Source organism: Agrilus planipennis, unplaced genomic scaffold (assembly GCF_000699045.2).
Source record: "Agrilus planipennis isolate EAB-ADULT unplaced genomic scaffold, Apla_2.0 scaffold19, whole genome shotgun sequence".
NCBI lineage: Eukaryota > Metazoa > Arthropoda > Insecta > Coleoptera > Buprestidae > Agrilus > Agrilus planipennis.
In genome coordinates, this window is record NW_020438954.1 from 1174815 (window position 1) to 1196789 (window position 21975).

The following is a 21975-nucleotide window of genomic DNA, read 5'->3' on the forward strand; positions in this document are numbered from 1 at the left end:
CTGGTCAAACGACTCGTAGTTTTTGAAATTTTCGCGTGAAAAACATCAAAAAAATTCATTATGCCACTAACTACATGACAAATAATATGGATACATTTGAATAAGATCATCGAGCGATGCATCGAGAACTTCTAATTGCTAAATTCATTTCACAATTACATAAAAATAAAACAAAATTATCAGTGCTCCACCTGTTAGTAAAATGTCCCGATAATTCTCTCAACTATAATTTGCAACTCTTATTCAATAAAATTGGTGTATACTTAATCAACTACAAAAAATTCAAAATCACTAATTAAATATTTTATTGATTTTGCAATAAACACATAAAGACAACATATATCTTTCCACTACAGTAATCAATTATTTATTTTTTTTGTAATTAAACACAAACACCTGCAAGCAAAACTAAGCAAGCATATATAATAATTACTGTTTTTCTTTAATTACTTTATAATTTTTTCTTAATTATAAAAGCTGCCTCACACCTATGAAAAGACACGCAGTAATATTAAAAGCTGCAAAATAATATAAATAATGCCATAATATTCAGTGCAGTGAAATGGTTACGTGGAAAATTTAATAGAAGGAAAATACCGTACATAAACGAATACTTAAATACAACATAAGTAATATGAAGTATATATTAAAAAATTGAGAAATTAAATAGATACTTAAAATGAATAAAGCCTTCTAGATTTAATTCTGGAAGAGAGTCCTTGTAAATTCCATGTAATCGAGAGCACCTGCAATAGGTCTTTCTGTTTTTGGCTCCACATACGGTTTCATTCGAGCTACACAATAATCTGCCATCTCCTTTGTAAGATTCTAAAAATTATAATCGAAATTTAAATTTGAATCGACGCATATCCCGAAAACATATCGGCGTAAATTAATAAATTAAATTCATAATATACATCTGAAAAATATAAACTTCAATAGTATCTAAAGTATTTAGACGAAAAGATAATCTCACAATTTAATGTTCACCTTTGTGTTTTAACATGAATGAAAAAAATAAACTACAAACAATACATTGAACATGGGAAACTTACGGCATATAACTCTTCCTTGGTGACGTAAGGACGGTCTCCAGCTGTTATCGCTCTAAACGCTTTCTCTATCTCTTCAGAACTTTGAACATTTTCAGTTTCTTTACTTATCATGAACGCCATGTACTCTTGTAATGAAACGTACCCATCCCGATTAGGATCTACCACGTCTGTAAAAATGATAAATAGAAAATTACACATATTTAAAACGGGAATAGAAGAATATATTAATTACCAAGTATAGCGTCAAATTCAGGATCTGGTTGACCTTCCTCCACCATTGGTAAATCGTAACCAAGTGCACGAAGACAGGACTTAAATTCTTGGTGGTTCAATTTTCCAGATTTTTCCTTGTCAAAGTGCTTGAACATCATCGAGAACTCCTTCAGAGCATCTTCACTTACACCTATTCAAATAAACAGTAATTAAATTATACGTTGTTATAAATATTTAAAATTGATAATTCTGAACTTACCCGACTGATTGCGTGCCTGTATTTGCTGTTCAAGGTTGTGCTGCATTCTCATGCCTAATTGATCAAGCTGATCCCACTGTTGTGCAAGCCCTACGGTAGAATGCTCGGTGTAACGATTGTCCAGGATAAGGTGTTCCTCAAGAATAGCCCCAAGATCTTCGATTTTCTTCAAATCTGAACGACGTGCCCTGACCTCGGCTGCTTTACGTTTTGTTGCCTCAAGTTGTTGTTCCAATGAACCTGAACCTTCCATCATTGAAGTACTACATAAAGAAAAGAAATAAATAAACGTCATTGGACTTCTAAACATAAATAAAATTGTATTTAAATAAGTTGCCAGGAATTATTACACAAAACAATTGCATTCTTGACCAGTAGTGTAAATTGTTAGTAGTACAATAATTTGAGTAAATTTTCACTGTTTTATAATTTACGATTAGTTGAAAAATTTTCGCAACCACCAAAAACAAAATGCTTAAGTAATAAAAAAATTGAAAAATAAACAGTAAAAAAATACAGATATATAAAGGTTTCAAAATAAGAAACGTAAAAATTAATAATGTAATAGGATCACAGTTTTGTATTGAATTAGTTTAATATGAAAAAAATCTGTTGTTTTAATAAAAACAAAAATTAGTATAGTATTTGTTAATTATGAAAACATCAAGCATATACTACTAGTAATATACACCGATTTGTTACATTCTGGTTGATAATGAAAGGGAGTTAAAATATTAAGGAAAATATTATAAAAAACATATTAAAAGCGGTCACACACAATAATTACCCATCCCAACCAAGAATCTTGTAACTGAAAATATAATTTAAGTATGTAATTAATTTCTGTCATTCTCCAAAATACTAAACAATTAAACAAGTAAATGAAATTTGTATCAAACGTAACTTAAATTTCTACCACTAGAAATTAATATTTACCATAAAACATTAAATAAATTGTTCTTACCGAGTCTCTGTTAGCCACTGGTGGAAAGCATTTGCGTGTTTAGCAAATTCCTTTCGTAATTTGTCGTTCTCTTCTTGACGTTGTGCCTCCTTTGTCAATTCAACATCACGTTCAGCTATAATCTTTTGCAAATTGCGCCATGTCTCTTCGAGAGCCTCCATATTAAACCAGGTGTACGGATTTGGACCCACATTGAAACTCTTGATCTTCTGATCAAGAGCGGCAAGTGCTTCAAAATCTGCTTGTGCACTCGACAAAGAAGCCTGTAATAATAAAGGGAAATTTTAAGAAAACGAAATTAATTTTTTAATAATGTGCTAAACAGGAAGTTACTTGTAAGTAAAAATATTCAGAACTATGTACTTATTTCTCTATCAGAATTCCTAAAGTTTTATTAAACCAGTTTATGTATTATCTACCTACCTGAAACTGAGCGTGAGCCTCTCTTAAAGCTTTGATTTCTTCAATAGAATTGCAACGAACAGGATCGGTCAAATCTTCTTCAGCATTCTCGAACCAGGAGTTGAAGGCAGATGCTTTCTTGGCAAAAGTAAGGAATAATTCCTCAATCTGCCTGAATTGCTCTTGCATACGTAAAAGTCGTTGTTTGCGGGCATCAGAATCGGCAAGCAATTTCTGCCATCTAAATTAAAAAAAATAAATAAATTTTGGAACTTAATAATGTATAGATTGGCTACGACATTTTCATATTCAAATAAAATAACTTTTTAATGCCGCAACACTTTTAAAAATTACCTGGCAATAACATCGGCATGTCTTTGTAAAATTGCATTGCTTTGATCATGTTTTGCGGCTATTAGTTGATCTTTAAGAGCTGTTATATTTTGAATACCTTCATGTTCAAAGGCGGTGAGACCTGTAAAATAAATATTTTAAAAAATCCAAGAAATAGTTTAAGACTGACTACGGCGTTATTATAATTTTAGTAAACAGTGCCTATCAGTATTTTTTTAAAGTAAGGCTTACCTGCATCGAATGTTTCTTGTTTAGTTAAAAGAGTTTGTACGCTCGACAAATCCCTGCCATATTCTTCATTCTTCACGTGGCTTTCCTTGTCGGCTATCCAGCTTTCAACAACGTCTGCTTTCCACATAAATTGCAGATAAGCCGAATTGTCCACCAATTTGGCCTTGCGTCTAGCAGCTAAAGCCGCCAAGTTGTCGAGTTTACTCTGCAGCTGTTGGCAACGTTGTTCAATACTGTCCGCATGATGGTTACCATCAGTGATCAACTTCTTCCCAGCTTCGGTAATGTCTCGGCAACGTTCACTGTGTGCCTGGAAGTCAGTCTCGAAGGCGTCGTGTTTCTTCAAAAGGCCTATAAAGTAAATTAAATTTTCTGTGCCTACCTCAAGTGTTTGTTTTTTATTCTTACCTTGTACTGCTGCCATGGTATCTCCATAATCTTCGACGCCCAACAACTGTTGCTTTTCACTAATCCAAGCCTCTTCTTCTTCGACTTTGGCCAAGAACTGTTGGTAAGTTAGCGATTCGTCCAATTTTTGTCCTCTGGTAGCAGCCAGTTGTTTCAATTCAGCCCAGGCCTGATTCAATGCCTTGAGCCTTTGCTCGATTTCAGGCACACCCAAATTTGAGACATCCATTAATTTTTCGCCTGCTTCTTGAACTGCTTGGATAGCCGGTTCATGGGATGCAAGTTCAGCTTCAAGGCGCTTGTGTTTCTTTTTCAAATTTTGGACACCTGTTAAATCGCGACCATAGTCGTCGGACCCAACTAAAAGCTTCTTTTCCCTAAAATGAAGAGAAAAAGTTTATAAAGTTCTAAAATCTTAATTCTCTAAAGCAACTTACTTTATCCAGGACTCTTCATCAGCGATATCTCTGAAGAATTGATGTAATGTGTTAGCTTCGTTTAGCCGAGCCTGTCTGTGAGCTGCCAAATTCTTAATTCGTTCGTAACGTTCGTTAATCGATTGTCGTTTCTCTTGGATACTTGCAGTATCGAATTGGCCACTTTCAATCAAAGAATCTGCCTGATCGTTCATATCTTTAATACGATCTTCATGTGCTTGAATGTCAGCTTCAACAAGATGGTGTTTTTTCATCAGGTTCTGCACCGATGCTAAATCCTTTCCGGCATCTTCACTAGTCAATAAGCTTTCAACTTCGCCCAACCAGAAGTCCAAATCTTTGACGGCAGCAATGTAAGTGCGTTGTTTATTCGCTTCCTTAAGCTTCATAGATTTTTCGGTTGTTTTCTGTGTGAGAAATTCCCACTGTTCCGCGATCGATTCTAAACGTTTACGAACAGCTTCTTCCGATCCTGCGCATTGACGCTTATCAATCAAGTTTTCGCCATTGGCTAGTACAGATTGAATACGGTCAGCGTTGGCCGCCAGTTCAGCTTCGAATGCCTGATGTTTTTGGTGTTTTGATTGGATATTAGCCGGATCCTAAATGTAATTACAATTAAACTACTGTAGTCGTTACAAACAATAATATTTACCTTGTAACTTTCTTCGGTAGCAAGTTGCAATTTTTCTGCAATCCAATTTTCGATTTCGTCAGCATCCCTTGAAAATTGTTGAAGAGTTTGGCTTTCTCCTAATTTCGATCGCTTTTCAATAAGAGCGTCTTTCAAGTGACGCCAACGGTCAAGAACTTGATTACGCTTGTTGTCGATTTCGCCGGAAGCATAGTGACCATTCGATATCAACTGATCGGCTAAAGTTTGTAAAGCAGCGATTTTTTCCTCCTAAGATAGAAAGAAATATCATTAAAGAACATGTGAATGAGAATAGAAAGTATTCTTACGTGGGCATTGATGGCTTTGTCGAAATCTTCATGTTTTTTAATAAGGGCTTCTACATTGTCACCTTTTGAATCAACTTCTTCAGAAGCTAAAAATGCTTCTCTGTCGGACATCCAGTTTTCTGCTTGTTCGCAATCGCGATAGAAAAGATTCAAATCCAAATTTTGATCCAGTTGTACACGACGTTCAATCCAAGCTCTGCAAAAACGTGTCCAATGAAACATCTTGTATTATTATTACAAACAAAAACAAATAGATTGTCTCACTTTCAAAATTTGCAAAAACAAAAGGAAAACTGTTAACGTACCTTTCAAGTTCTTCTCGTGCTTTGTTTAACTGTTCCAATTTCTCTTGTATTTCTGGACTGGCATAATGATTGGATGACAGTAACTGTTGTCCAAATTGCTCCAAAGTATGAAACGTACCTGCTCTAGCGTCGATTTCTGTTCGATGTTCCTAATGAGAACAAACATTTTTAACCTAATTTTGCTACATAAAAAAAAATAACTAACACAACAAATTGTAATACACCATGAATAAGCAGTGCTTTGCTATAAACAATTAGTTAAAACGTGTAAATCTCAAACTGCTAACGGTATAGGCAGCTTAGCTTCACGAACTCTTTTTAGAAAATTACCTATCTGACAAGAACAAATAAAAAAAAATGACTATATAGTTTACCTTTCTCTTCAAAATTTAAAATACTATATACGTTCCAGTATAACAAGAGATTAAACAGAAAATTGTTTATTAAATGGCATCGTGTTGATGCATTTAAAACACAATTACTGTTAAATACTCTTACATAAAAAAATATTCAGTATCATTATATAAATGTCTTCTCCTTTTTAATTAATTCAGTAAACACGACTTTACGTATTATCGACGACTACATTAAGAATACCATTTAACTCTTGTAATTCTACAATAAATGAAAGTTTAAGTTACAAAACAGTTTGTTAAAGACCATTATGATATTTCGCCACAAAGTGGTTTCTTCAGGTAAAAGAAATACCAATACACTTTTAGTATTTGTTCCTCCTGAGAAAGTTACAGTGTGGATTATTGAGTCCTTAATAAACAATTTTGTAACTTCAACTTTGTGTTTGTTCTCGAAGTTAATATTATTTCAACCTTTATTATTATTCATCATAATAATTCCTGGTAATTACTTAAATTAAGAAACATTTCTGTCTGTAAGTGCTTGCCCTCTTCTTAAATTTTGAAAAATGACAAAACAGTTTTCCATTTTAAAAGAAATTGCTTATAAAAAATCACACTTTCTCTAATTCTTCGTAAAAAAATAAAACTGTTTATATTGCACACTTGACAACACTAAAAGTGTATAAACCTATTGCAATATTATATATTTTGTGCTATAGCATGTGCTTTGTTTAGTTGTTAGTAGAATACAACAAAGACTTCTCGTTATCTAAAAATTTTATTAGTAATTCAAGATTTAATAGCACTGCTATCATGCAGTACCTGTGGGATTCCATAACGTGCATCTATTTCAGCCCTGTAGTTCTGTAGTAAAAAACAAGTAAAAACCCATGTCAGATTACATATAAAAAAAGACGATGTACTATATTAAAAAAATATATAAACACCAAAAAACAATATGCAAACCTACCAAAAGCTACAGTCCTCTTGTTAAAAATGCATATATAAAACTCACTCAATTGTACTATTAATATCTTTGAAATAATAACCACTGCATTATGAAAATAGAAAATTATAATATAATTAGTAATGTTGAATGCACATTATATGTACATAATGTCCCAAAATTACTTTAAAAAAAATATACAACTTAATTCTTTGCAAAAATTCTGTTTTCTTTAACGTCTTTCATTATGATAGGACGTTAAATTAAGAAACTGTAATTGATTAATTTCTCAAATAAGTTAAAAAAACTGCAAATGGACACTGTTTCAAAATTTCACAAAGAATTGTAATCAGAATTAATTATTTCTATTAATATTTAATATTTAAAAAAGACGTCAGATAAAACAATACAACTGTTGTTAGAATAAATAGACATAAGAACAATTTTACTACATATGATAAAAACGAAATTTAAACAGTGTTCCAAACTAGAACCAACTTTTGGGAGAAATAAAATATATACCTTCTTATTCGTAACTTATTATTGCACACATAAATAAAAAAATAACAAGAACTAACCTGATGTCTTTCAATCAATGCCTCTGCTCCAGTTACATCGTTGGCCAACTCTTCAGAACTAACCAAACCTAGCATGGAACTTATCCAAGCGAGCAAATCGCGATGGTCGCTCAAGAATCTTTGTAAATCGTAAGCGTCTAGTAATTTTTCTTTGCGACTTGTAGCTTTAGCCGTGAGTTGTGTCCACAGTTCGTTAATTTCTGTTTGTTTGATATAAGTCTGTTCAGCAGATTCTGGATGAGTTTGCATCAAACGATTGGCGATTTCGTCCAGTTGTTTAATCTGTTCAAAATACAAAATTAACATCTCAATTGAACAATTCAAACTAGGTGTATGCATTACCTTATCGCCTAAAGCTGCCAAATCTCTTTCAAGTCCTTCGTGTTTTCGTTGAAGGGCTTGTACACTTCTCAAGTCCTTACCAAGGTCGTCATTATTAAGGGCTTCGTCCTTTTCTTGAATCCAATCTTTTGTTTCGTCGACGTCACGATGGAATCGCTGCACTTCATGGGCAGAACCCAATTGAGTAGCCCTTTCTGATGTCAATTGTTGCAAAGAACTCCACTTGTTGTTAAGATCCTGGTAAAATAAAAATAAAAAAAAATGAGAAAATTATACGAAAAAAAAAAATATTTTTTACTTCAAAAATAATAGTTTACTTACCTCGATTTGGGTTTGGATCTTAAGCGCAGCCTCCGTTTGTCCCAAAGAAACAAGTTGCATAGCAATTTCGTTCATTTCAGCCAAGCGAACTTCGTTGGCTTTAAGATCGGCTTGAAAATCGTCAAATTTCTTTTGCATCACTTCTACCTGTTCCAAATCTTCACCAACATCTTGTACTTGTGCATGCATTTCCTAAAGAGAAAACAAAACGCGTATTAATTAAACTCACTCATTAGTATGTTTGAATAAAATAAAAAACATACCTTATCTTTTATCCAATTAGATAATTCTGCTGCTTCACGTACAAGAACGTAAGCTTTTACGGTCTCGTTAAGTTTTTTTTGTCGTTCACGTGCTAAATCCAAAAGGTGGTCGTACTGGCCGTTAATTTGGGCTTGACGAGCCGGAATTGAATTGTTGTCAACCAAGTTTTGTTGGGAAGCAGTCAATCCTGCCTCAACTTTCTTTACGTAAGCTGCTGGCACAAATCCTTGACGATCATTCACCTCAACTTTCCACCAATCCTACAAATATTTTTAATCAATTATTTGCGAAGTAAACAAACAAAACAGATGACATTTAAATTCGTTTGAAGTGAATAAATGAGATCTTTAATATTAAACTTCTTTATTGACATTTGAACTTTAAAGGGTTTTATTTAAACAACTGAAATACACCAAAAATCAAACTTATTCCACTGTAAAATTAAAATAAATAATTTATAACTAACCTTGTTATTAGAATTAAGAAGAGTAAGTAAATCGCCCTTTTTCATGGATACTTCTCGAGGTGACTTTTCTGTGTAATCATAAAGTGCAACCACTGCTTCTTTACCAGTTACATCAACAACTGGGGGTTCTTGTTGCTGAAAAAAGGCAATATCAAAATGTGTTGTTTTATGATAACTACGAAATTACAGATTTTAAAAAATTATCAAGTTTAATAAAACAAACTAGTTTTATTTCCTATATGTATAATTATACATATATACCTATAGTTTAATGACTTAAATAAAAACAAATAAAACACAAACTCACTCTGCACGATTGTGCTTGTTCTTTCAAGGCTTCAATTGTGTTTCCAAAAGCCAAGAGATCACTCATGAGGGCTTCATGCTTTTTAAGAAGAGCTTCTGAGGAATCCTCATCCTTACCATAATCGGTACTGCTAACTATCGGTTCTTTCTCCCTCATCCACGATTCAGCTTCATTTGCATCTGCGTAATATTGGTGGGCTTGAAGGGAATCTTCCAAATCTTGTTTCCTCTATTAAAAAATTTGAATTGTCATACAACAGTACGAATTTTAAGTGAAATATTGTAAATACCTGATTGGCCTTGTCTTTGAGGTGGTTCCAATGATCTTGTAAGGTCGTAACTCGATTTCTGATTTCATCACTTGCAAAGTGTTCATCTTCCATCATCTGTTTGCCAGCTTCCACCACGGCAGTGATTCGACTGTCGTGATTGTTTATTTCTGCCAAAACAGCCTGGTGCTTCTTTATTAAGTTTTGAACTCCAATTAAGTCACGACCTAAAAACAATATTAGGTAATTCGACTTGATAAACAGGATTTTATTTTACTTTCTTACCTCTATTGGTGCTTGCAGCTACTGGTTCTTTCTCTCTAATCCACGACTCCTCGTCTTCGATATCCCTAAATAATTGCTGAACCTGTAACGAATCCAGAAGACGCTGTTTCCTTATTGCCATTGGCGTTTGCAAAGCTGCATAGCGATCGCAGAGTGCTTTTTGTTTCGAACCGATATTGTCTGCATCAAAATGACCCCGTTCAATAAACTGTTGTGCAGCCGCCTTTATAGCTTCGATTCTATCCTGATGCGAACCAACATCGGCCTCCAAGAGAGCATGCTTCTTCTGTAGATTTTGTACTGATGTCAAATCCTGCAACAATTCTTATTATGCAATTAGAAAACAAATATACAATCAATGACTGACCTTTCCGTAATCTTCAGACATGAGTTGGCCTTCAATTTCTGACAGCCAAAGTTCAATGTCTTCAACAGTGCGATTGAACTGCTGTTGTTGACTTGCTTCTTGCAGTTTCGATCCCTTCTTGTCTGTTGCTTGGACCAGTGTTTCCCAAAGGTTTACAATTTCTTCCATACGACTCTGGATTTGAGCTAAAAATCGAATTAAAAAAAATATATTTCATTCTCTTTTTATGTGAGTTCTTTTATTTAATTTGATCACAAACTTACGAGACGCATAATGACGAGCTTCAATAAGTTCTTGTCCTGTTGAAGTGATTTCTTCCATGCGACTTTTATTCGCGTTCAATTCCTGTTCGAAATTTTGGTGCTTCTGTACTTTTCCACCCAAATTTGTAGGGTCCAGATAGCTTTCATCAGTAGCGAACTTTAATTTTTCGTTGATCCAACCCTTTGTCTCATCGCAGTCTCTTTCAAACTGTTGTAATTTGTAGGCATCTTCCAAAATTGCACGACGCAGGGCAGATTTTTCTTTCAGAGCTGAACGACGCTCCAACAACTATAAAAAATGAATGTCACTAATGAAAGAAAAAAAAGTTAATTGAACAATAAATACCATTGCTCTACGTTGAGCCACATCGTCTGCTGCATAATGTTCACCATCAATCAGTTTTGTTGCAAATTCGTCTAAGGCTTTGATTTTTTCTTCTTGAGCTGCTAATGACTTTTCAAAATCTTCATGTTTCTTGATGAGATCTTCAACTGAATCTAACGAGTCGCCAAGGTCCTCGTTCGACAAGAAAGCCTCCTGTTTTGCCATCCATGTGTCTGCTTGTTCAGTATCACGATAAAAGAGCTGCAAGTCCATGCATTGTTCGTACAGAATGCGCCTTTCTTCCCAGAGGGCTGTGAGAAAAAATTGATTTTTTAAAATTATATTAAATTCAACACAACATACACAAAGATAGATTATTTTTAATAACCCTGCATATATTTAGAAAAGACAAATAACTAGCAAAACTAAAAATTATTTCCAATAAGCGTTCTATACAATCGAATTATTTAGTGGATACATACAAACACTTACTAACTGTTTAATATATATGTAACTGTCTTTACCTAAAAGAGAATTTTTGTCTGATGCCAATTGAGAAAGTTTGTCTTTGATTTCATCAGCTGCATAGTGTCCCTTATCAAGTAGTTGCTTTCCAGCTTCTGTGGTAGCTGCAAAACTGTCTTCGCGTGCGTCAATCTCTCCTTTATGTTCCTGATGACGCTCAAGCAACGCTTCGGCGCCTGCAACGTCTTTGGCTAATTCGTCTGCAGAAATGATTGCCTTCATGTCGTTGATCCATGAAACCAAATCACGAAAATCAGCAAGGAAACGGTGCAAGAAATAGGACTCATCTAATTTTTCACGTCTTTCCTGTTAAAAAAAAAAAAGGAAAAATTAGTTAATATTAAACTATTTTATATAATGTCTGCTAGCATACTTTAGCTTTGGCTGTTAATCTCTCCCAGTATGCTTCAATCTCTGCCCTTTTAGCCTGTATTTGCTGTGCATGATCAGGATGAATGCCACACAGCCTGTCAGCTTCCTGTCCCAATGTGGAAACTTTGTCTTCCAGAGCAGCCAAATCTCGTTCAACTCCTACAAATGTCCAATAATATACACATCTTTAAACTTTACAAAAATATAGGCAAACAATCACTAAATAGCTCTAAAGTAGGTTTTTAGTTACCTTCGTGTTTTCTTTGAAGTGTTTGTACACTTGCCAAATCCCTTCCGTAGTCGTCAGAAGACAAAACCACATCTTTCTCGGCAATCCAGGCGACAGTTTCGTCAGCATCCCTGTTGAATCTTTGAATTTCATGAGCCCCAAATAATTTTTCTTGTCGCATAACGGCCATTTGTTTCAAACGTTGCCAAGCAGCATTTAACTCCTGCGAAATAGTGGTACAAAACTACTGATTTTAATGATATTAACTTTCAAACTTACATCTTTCCGTGTAATAATTGTGTCTCGATCAGGATGACCATCAAGAAGAAGTTTCTCTGCCATCTCATTAACTTCGGTGACACGGTATTCTTGAGAGTTCATATCCTTTTGAAACTCGTCGAATTTACGTTGTAAAACTTCCACATGCTCTAAGTCGTGGCCAAACTCTTCTGTAGTTAAAAACGCGCCTTTATCGTTGATCCAAAACATTACCTCGTCACATTGTCTTAAAAATTGGACGAGAACCAAGGCTTGCTGAAGTTTCATTCCCTTCTCCGCCAACTTCGACAAGAGCTGTTCCCATAATCGGTGAAGTTCCTCTAAAATTACATTTTTATTTCATTAAAAAGAATAAGTCCGGTTTTCATTTGAACAACCGCATACCTAAACGCTTTCTGATGGTCTCTGATTGAAAATGATTATGATTAATCATGTCTTGGCCGGTTCTATCCAACACAACAATCGCATTGCTATGAGCTGATACTTCAGCTTCAAATGCTTGATGTTTTTGAATTTTTGCCTAAAATAAAAAAGCACAACTAGGAAGCATAGTTTAAAAAAAACAACAACATTAGCAATGAAAAAACACAGTTAAGTGTATGAAAACAGGAATATAAACACTTTATTAAAGCAAATATTTGTTAATATAAAAACTGTAAGTCTGTCTTTGAAAATAAGTCAAAAAAAGATTCAGGATAATTTTGTCAGCTTTATGATTAAATTGGAATATGTACATTAAATTACACCACTAAAGCTATTTACATTATTTATATTATATATAAAAACTCTACACACAGACATGTAGTACCTAACATAATAGGTATTGTTTATTTATTGGAATAGTAATTATGTAGACAACTCATAAAATAAATGTTTGCAATTAAAAATTGAACAGTACCCCTTATTGAGGTATTAAAAGGAATACATTTACATTGCATTTTGTCTTACAATTGCAAAAAAGGACTGGTCATGAGAACATTAAAATGTTTTGGTTAATTATATTATACATGTATTACTGATTATGTAATTTTTTGATTTGATTGATTTTAGGAATTAAGATGTGATAAAAAACCATTAAGCAAGGAATTAATGTGGCAAAAGGTATTATCACAAGCCTCTAAAACAACCTAATAAACATACCATATAAACCGAAGCATCATGTGTTTTGTAGATCTACAAAAATACCTAAAGTTTAAGCAACAATTTTCAATTCAACACAATTTAACTTTGCGCAAAGATCAAATTGAAAAAGTGAAAGAATAATTACAATAGTTAAACCGATGTGAAAAATAAATTCCCTGTCCATAAGTCACCATAGCTTTTGAAAAATTATTATATTATAATATATAACACAGTAGAGCAGAAGATGACAAGTTATTACACGATTCAGAATTGAATAAACTTAAAAGAAACTTTTAATAGGGGTCCAATACATTCAAGTTGATTTTATGTGACTGTATAATGTCGATTTTATTTATTCTTTGCTGTAAATTAAAATTATCAAATCCTGTAAAGTTAAACCATACTGACCTTGCCCTCAAAACAGTTTAATTTATAGAAATGATTGGACACAAAAGGCAATTCCAGTATTTATTATATAATGACATTAATTGATTAAATTGAACATATTTTAAATTAGATGAATCATTAATTATAAATGATTATATGATATATGATATCCTGATTATTTAAAAAAATACATTTTTTGCTAACAAACTATAATATACGCAAAATTAAATTTTTAATACTTTTTAACTTCCTTGTAGGATCATTGATTAATTAAAAAATATACTTTACCTGCAAATTGGTAGGATCTTTGTAGCTCTCATCACTAGCTGCTTGAAGTTTTTCTAAAATCCATGATTCTAGCTCATCTGCATCTCTTTTAAAGTACTGGAATCTACGAGAATCTTCAAGTTTCTCTCTTTTAGCTCTGGCATCAGCTTTGAAATTATCATAACGAGTCAAAACCTGTTGACGCCTTTCCTGGATGTCTTCTGCTGTTTCCAAAATTTTTATTTCCTTGGGGGGTGGAATCTGCTCCATGGTTTCATTTACAATCTTCTTCTATCTAATGCAATGAAAAATGTAATTGTTTTAATTCATACTGACTGAAATATTTTAAATTCCAAAAAGTAATTAAATAAGTAGGTAGGCATTTATAAAATTCACAATAAAACTTGTATAATATTAAGATTAAACAAAAAATACTACCAAATTTCAAGTCACATCATGAATAACTAAGTACTACAATTACTAATACTTAACAGTTTCAATCTAATCAATGGGATGGGCAAATAAAATTAGGTATGACATAATACCTTCCATGCCCATCTGAATATGTAGGTCGGTATTTGAAGACTGAATAAGAAATAAAAACTTGGGTAAAGAATTCTACTATTGATTGACCTAATAGAATAACTTGATCAATATTTTGTTGCATTTTGCTGCAGTACTATAAAGCAATAGCTTTTATTAAACTAATTGAAACTTACAGCAGATATCTATGTTTTAGGATTTCATGTATTTTATTGCTACTTTCAAAATATTATAGAATGCAGCATTTTTGAGAAAGCATTTTACGTTATTTAAAGGTATACAGTTATTTTTATTAAAAATGTACTACGATTCAACATCAGCGACAAACTGTAGAAAAACTTGGGTGTGGTGGCCATAAATTGTTTAAAGATGATAATTAAATAACCAATTAAAAGTACAATTAATTAAAACTATATTACTGTAATCATAAATTATCTACCTTTTAATTCGATCAGTTTTAATACAATTATTCACTCTTTCACTAATCGTAAAATATTTCAACCCACTTATTCGTACTTCTAGCAATCACTCAACCATAGATCACTCAACTGAACCTGACAACATACACACAACTGTCCACTTCACATTACAATGCTGTATTGGCTAAATGTTCCTTATAACGTGAAAGTTATAAATTATCTATGGTTATAAATAGAGAAAAAGAAGAAAAAATTATTATAACCCTAAATTTGAGCGACTATATTATTTAATTTATATTTATTTTATTCACTTATTTTACATAACTAATAATGTCTATGAATAGAAGTCTTCCTCAAAGTAAAGAAGCCTTATTAAAATCGTATCGCACAAGACTAAAAGATGACGTAAAAAGTATGTTAGAAAACTTTGAAGGTTAGTAACTTTGAAAATGTTTTATTAAAGTTCAAAAGAGTCCCATGTACTTATTCTATTTTACAGAAATTGTAAAGCTTGCCAAGGGAGAACATGATACACAACTTTCACGTATGACTCGATGTGAGCAAGACACTTATGAAATGCATGTTCGTGCAGCAAATATTGTGAGAGCTGGTGAATCCTTAATGAAATTAGTATCTGATATAAAACAGTATCTTATATTGAACGACTTTCCTTCAGTAAATGAAGCAATCACGCAAAACTCCAAGCTATTTAGGTAAAGATTAAAAAACATAAATTAAATTTGTTTTTCAATCAATTTGCCAACAGGACAAAACAGGCAGAGTGTGATCAGAAGTTGATGTCCCTTAGAGACGATATGGCAGCCGATTTGTATGATCTCGAAGAGGAATACTATAATAGTATAAATAAATAACATGGCTTTTGTTGTTGGTAAGATTAAAAATTCATTATAATAATTTATGTCATTAGGCACTGGGTATTTATTTGAATTTTTCATTTTCAAGGGTCATTTTACCTTATCAATTAACGTGATATCTAATTTATCCAGTAATGCTGTCATGCCCCATTTACATATTTGTAAATTACATTAATTAATAAAAAAATAAAGTCAGATTGATTTTATTGGACCAACATAAAATAATATAATGAATAATTTTACAAACTTCTTTTTAAAGTCAGCATTAGGTACTGTTAAATTATTTAAAATAGGAATAAATATAAAAATTATGTTAATAATCTAAGGAAACTATTTCTTAAAATTGCCCTATTTTTTCTTTGGCTCTTAAGGCCCACTCAATAACAGTTAATAGTCAAAATGGAAAGTTTAAAAAAAATATTTATCTTATCCCTTTGAGTAGATATAAAACGAATAGTAGCGCATATTAGAACCATTTTTAACAAAAAGAAATATCTTCTATGGTCGCGAACGTTTAATTGGGAAATTCAGAAAATATTAAGGGTGTACATTTGGAGCACGACTCTGCATATATGCGAAACGTGGACAGAACAGAAACTAGGGAATTAATATAAGGATATAGGATGGTAGCACAACTCCTGAGACATGAAGGGATACCTAGAGACATACTAGAAGCAGAAACAGGTGTTACAGGGCAGAGGAAGATTCACATTAGATTACTTTTCACAAATAGTTAAGGGCAATCAGGCATTCAATTTTCTTGGAATATGCTTATGATATGAAACAAAGGTGTGTGTTTATCCAGTCTTTAAACTGACGACCTTGTGATGATGTCCTGATGATCAGTTAATATAGTTTGAGACTGCATGATCATTGTATTTGTCATAGGAAGATATTTATGTCTTTTGATATACTCGATTTTATTGCAATGTGTTGGATGATCGTGTGGGGTGGTTGGAGGTTTGACCATGTTATTTCCACTCGTCACACACCTACTTTTGCACTTATTCTTTGCATAATCGGAGCATAACCAGAAAATCTTTTTAGCATCTTCTGTTTTTCTATTCATAAAATATAAGTAATTCTCGTGTACTAAATAGTCTTTGCCTCTTGAATTTTGAACGAAGTAAAAATCTGCAATGGAAACTTCAATTAAGTTACAACTTAAAACTTAATAATAATAGTCTATTTACGAAAGACAACAAAAAATAGAATAATCGACCTAAAAAGTTTTATTTTACATTTTTCGTAAGTTAGTCTAATGTACAGTACACTAAAATAATAATTACTAACGAATGGTACAAATGTTAAAAAAAACACAGTTTGCAGAGAAAATAATTGTATACATATAAAATTAATTAATTAATTCACGTCCACCTTTAATATTTCGTACTCCGGATAATCTTCTCCCATAACAATATCGTTTGTAACATCACCACCACTTATTTTTTCTTTAATTCTGTCGGTATGTGGTGGATGACTATGATTAGATTTGTATCGCATTATTAATCCTCTGACATCTGATACACATCGGGCTCTGCACTTGATTTTATAGTAGTCCGAACAAACCCAAAATATTCTATTGCTCTTCTGATGATTTGCGTAATAAATGTAATTTTCGTAAACCAAACATTTCCGACCTCTTCTTGTCATGGAAAATATAGCAACTGCAACACAGAAATTAAACAAATTAATATCAACTTTTAAGTTTTGAAAAATAATAATATTATCTACTAATATAGTAAAAGAAATATGATTAATCCACCAATTAAGCATGCTTTTTTTATTTAATATTTAATTGTAGGCACGTACCGCAATTTATCTATTACTATGGCATACACTTACAATTAGTTTTCTTTTAAAAAAATTAAAAACAAATGACTATATCTGTTTTAAAAACGATTTCACATTTTTCCACTGCACATTTAACTATGTTGAATTTATAATGGATCTGTTTGAGTAAAATAGCCGGATTATTTTAATTTTATTTCGAAAAATATATAAGTACAATCTTAATAAATAAAAAGTGAAAATAATTAAATAAATACACCTATAATATACACGTCCGTTAAAATATTGTTTACCAATATTTTTGTCGTAAAAATTGAAATTTATTCTAGTTTTTGAAATATAATCCTTGGAATTAATTTGAAGCTAAGTGAAATTAGAAATATAGTGTTATTTGCCCATCTTATTCTACTTTCCCACCCATTCCCACATTCCTAATAGCAGGCTGAAGAGGGCCTTCTCCCTTTTTCTCCCGCTTTACACTAGGTCGCAGGGACCATCTGTCCATCACATTAGTAACTAATAGGAATAAAACACCCTAAATTTTAACTACACATATTAATTTATAATTATCTCTTATGCGTTTTATAAAAGCGATATTATTTTGTTTGGGAATTGAAAACAACAATTTCAGAGTATTTAAAATGGTTATTATTAAGTTCTTGTTTATTATTTACATTTTGGCCATACTTTAATATCTTCATATTTAATACTGAATGTTTTGTCCCTAACAACAGTTAAAACTTCGTGACTTAAAATATGCGCGTGTTGATGGCTCATATCAGGCAGATGAGTGTGAATGCCTGAGAAATATATGGTTTGGTCAAATCCTATTGTACACCTTGCTTTGCATGTCCCAGCATCGTACAAGTAGCACTTCCAGTATGTCACTTTTTGGCTACTCCTGTGTTTAATATATTTGTAGTTTTTTACCAACAGTTGAGGAAACTGTCGAGGTCCTTGAATAAAGGTCACAATCTCTGAAAAAATAATACGCGTTAGACAAAAATGCATTGAGTTATTTTATTTATCGATAACCTACTCAGTAAAGGCAAATCATTGTAGCTTTCGAAGTTGTAACAAAAGTATTACCCCGCTTATGAGTCCGATTGTCATTCTTTTTTCTTGCAAAAGGGGTATTATGAATAAGTATTTGATTAACGAACTAAAAATTATTAAAAACACTTATTTCAACAAAATTAGCGTTAATTCGGTAATATATAGAAAATGGAAGTTAACAATAAATCAAAAATGATATTTAACTTTTATGAAACGATTATAACAGACATTTACCTACATAACGCATATGCAAAACACGGATTCAATTACAGAGAGTATATTTTACAAAAGAACTACTAAAATTACATACTGTATATACGTAGATCGATAAAATAAAAATTAAACAAAATAAAGTAATTCAAACACAGTTCTTATTCTATAGATTCATATTGTGCTTGTGAGTTCGAGTGTGCCATTTTCGAATTTGTTTTGGACTCTCATAATGTTCACTTTTTGCCTTCTTAAACGTGAAATGTCGGATTTAATGGGAAGTAATTGATGATTGTGGGGTACACCATTGAAACGAACTGTTCTTTCAAACGTTGTAAGTCGCGATTTGCATTTACTCTTTGGATACTGACAGCACCTCCAGTAGGTTCTGCTATTGTTCATATGATGGTATGTGAATTCGTGGTTTTCGAATATTATTTTCGGATATTTCTTTCCCTGATCGATGTACAACATACCTGAATATAAAACAATATGAAAGATTAAAGTATTCTCTAAAACGAATCTTATACTCTAAAGATATGATGCAAAAATTATCAACTACTTTTAAGACATAGAATGCTTGCTATTAAAGTAAAATACTTTTAAAAAATTCCGGAAGTTCTGCAACAAAAAGTCGAAACTCACTGTGTTGGTCACAAAATGAAAATACTTTAACACAAAATTTCACTTAAAACGATAGTAAATGTTAATGTTGTTCAGACAGTGCTTTGTGAATTCAAGTGATGTAGAAAGATTTGAATAAAATGTCCTATAAAATTCTCTTCAGCGGTAACAAAACAACTTGTAAAGTATAATAATTTATTATTCTGTATTAATACAATAATTATTCTTAGAGTAAAACTACAATAGTAACATTTTAATATTACAATTTGTATTATTGGGACCATTTTTTATAAGTACATTGTAAATCGTCTGAATTTTTACAAATTTGCTGGCAATAGCCATTTTCAACTCTGACACTATCTTGAATGGTAAACTGCAATTTTCTTCACTTTTCTTAGTTCACAAACTTCTGCTCAACTATTTCCATCATTTCCGAAGTCCCAAGAAAATTACAATTTTATTTTGTTATTTTCTACTCGATATTGCATGAGATTTCTAGACTTGTTATTGCACCATCAAGGGTAAATAATACTATTCCTCCTAAAAATAGTCTTCAGCAGTAATAAATGATTCAGATAATCAATCCCAATTAGCATGACGTCCATCAGCCTCTCTAGCGTGAGCATTTCGTAGAATTAATGACTTATTAGTTATATGTACAAGTCACTGCAAATGAATAAGTCTAATTCATTTCGACCTTATAACGGTTACCACTTGAGTATATAAACAAAAATTAGAATTACTTTCCCTCACAGTAGGTGAATGATTATGTGACTGTTTGTTTAACTTCAATGTCCTTCCATAAGTCATAATTCGGGCTTTACATTTATTCTTATGGTAATTGCAACACCTCCATAAAGTCCTTCTTTCATTACGCTTTTCACACACGTAATCGTAACCCTCGAAGTTAATTTTCGGATTTTTCTTCCCTTTCTCGAAGTGCAATACACCTGAATATAAAAATATTGATAAGATAAGATATTAGACATAAGTACGCACATAAATAAATTTCAGTTTCACCGTTCGTTAGGCAGGACCTTAAAATATTACCCTTATAATGCCTATTCGGTACACGTCGAGTTGAAAAGTTCTTTCAAAAAGCTTCTATTAAAAATTAATAAGCTCTTATATATTACTGAGGTCATTTTCTTTTTTCTTTCGGTAAAAAATAATACAGTAATCATGAATAAAGTTTATTTCAATAATAGTAATGGTACAATGCAGTTTAGTGTTGTGCCTTTTTACTTTTTATCATCTCTAATGATATTTACAACTTGAGATGTTAATTTAATAACGTCTGGGTTAGATGGTTTTGGAGGATGATTATGAACAGCACTATTAACTTTGACATTCCTTCCAAAAGTCACCAGTCTACATCTACATTTAGATCTTATGTGATGATTACATCTCCACCAAGTTTTAGAATCGCTCCTGCTCTCCAACAAAAAATCGTAACCACCAAATATAATTGTAGGATGTTTCTTCCCTAATTTGAAGTACAAGATGCCTAAATGAAAAAAAAATTACAATCAGTAAATATCTAGTTTTCTTCTAATTAACTACTAATCGAATACAAGCAAATTTATTGTAAAAAACATTATTCCAAGTCCTTGATTACAAAATAGGGGAGTTGTTTAAATCCCAAATAATTCTGTCATGTACATGAAGCTTATACAGTTTTTATGTGATACATACTAATAGATACATGAAAATATAGTTTTTAAAAAACCTGTTCATTAATTTATCTCAATGCAAATATTTTTAAATACTATAAATTTATTAAAGCTGCATATCATATCAGATTCATATGCACCCTTTAGATATAAAAATATACAATATTCGCCCTACATATTTATAAGTAAGTGTAAATTTAAACTAATATACCTAATATCATATACTAGTTGCTAAAAGTATTCAACACTACAATAATTCGTACATTCAAACATAAAAAAAATATAATCTGAATCAAATTATTGATTATTATTAAGAGGGATTGTTCCTAACTATATTAACAACTTGAGATTTTAACATTATACTATTTTGCTTCGCGGTAGGCGAATGATTATGGGGTTTGTTGTTTAGTTGAACGGTTCTCCCATAAGTAGCTAGACGACTTTTGCATTTAAAAGTACGAAATTGATTGCACCTCCAATACGTTTTATTATCACTTCTTGTCACAATGATGAACTCGTACCCTTCGAAAATCAGTTTTGGGTATTTCTTCCCCGGTTCGAAGTACAAAGTACCTAAATATAAATAACAACAGTTCAGGAATGTGATTTTTTTAAAACGACGGTTTTTAAAAAGAAAAAAATTTCTATAGAGCAACACATCTATTTATTGAACGATCATTATATACATCATATTTGGTAAACAAATGTATTTTACAAAATCACAATTCGTTGAAATATTTAGGAGCACCTAACTAACTTTCAATAAAAATAAACCTCCACAATGTCAACTTACACTTATTATTTTTAAAATAAAATATTTTGATACAAATTTTACGTTATAAAAAAATATATAAGATTGTAATAAACGAAAGTTATTTTTTTTTTTAATAATTATAGTTAGAAAACCCTGTATTCTATTTCAGA

The 21975-nt window shown here is 31.9% G+C and overlaps 2 protein-coding genes across 10 annotated transcripts; one reads left to right on the forward strand and one right to left on the reverse strand.

Annotated features, from left to right (window-relative positions):
• Positions 1-548: 548 nt before the first annotated feature.
• Positions 549-14954, reverse strand: LOC108743525 (spectrin alpha chain). 8 transcript variants are annotated; one of them, XM_025974936.1, is made up of 34 exons: positions 14843-14954; positions 13882-14155; positions 13225-13257; positions 12469-12604; positions 12085-12404; positions 11827-12028; positions 11578-11735; positions 11204-11510; positions 10701-10990; positions 10355-10643; positions 10092-10276; positions 9725-10037; positions 9461-9666; positions 9172-9399; positions 8865-8999; positions 8398-8658; positions 8135-8326; positions 7814-8050; positions 7472-7753; positions 6770-6811; positions 5592-5740; positions 5287-5482; positions 4979-5227; positions 4324-4925; positions 3887-4263; positions 3479-3829; positions 3248-3368; positions 2915-3134; positions 2492-2754; positions 2315-2338; positions 1528-1790; positions 1288-1458; positions 1056-1222; positions 549-828 (listed from the first exon to the last, which is right to left on the reverse strand). In XM_025974936.1, the coding sequence occupies exons 2-34, from the start codon at positions 14128-14130 to the stop codon at positions 700-702; spliced, it is 7347 nt and encodes a 2448-aa protein (XP_025830721.1). In that variant the 5' UTR covers positions 14131-14155; positions 14843-14954; the 3' UTR covers positions 549-699. The 8 variants fall into 8 exon arrangements, with proteins under 8 accessions (XP_025830721.1, XP_018334600.1, XP_025830723.1 ...); XM_018479098.2 differs by lacking the exon at positions 14843-14954 and adding an exon at positions 14299-14319 and having other exon boundaries at positions 700-828; XM_025974938.1 differs by lacking the exon at positions 13225-13257 and having other exon boundaries at positions 700-828.
• A 93-nt stretch (positions 14955-15047) lies between these two features.
• Positions 15048-15894, forward strand: LOC112904588 (mediator of RNA polymerase II transcription subunit 22-like). 2 transcript variants are annotated; one of them, XM_025974947.1, is made up of 4 exons: positions 15048-15255; positions 15322-15535; positions 15589-15711; positions 15786-15894. In XM_025974947.1, the coding sequence occupies exons 1-3, from the start codon at positions 15153-15155 to the stop codon at positions 15692-15694; spliced, it is 423 nt and encodes a 140-aa protein (XP_025830732.1). In that variant the 5' UTR covers positions 15048-15152; the 3' UTR covers positions 15695-15711; positions 15786-15894. The 2 variants fall into 2 exon arrangements, with proteins under 2 accessions (XP_025830732.1, XP_025830731.1); XM_025974946.1 differs by having other exon boundaries at positions 15049-15255; positions 15589-15894.
• Positions 15895-21975: the final 6081 nt, after the last annotated feature.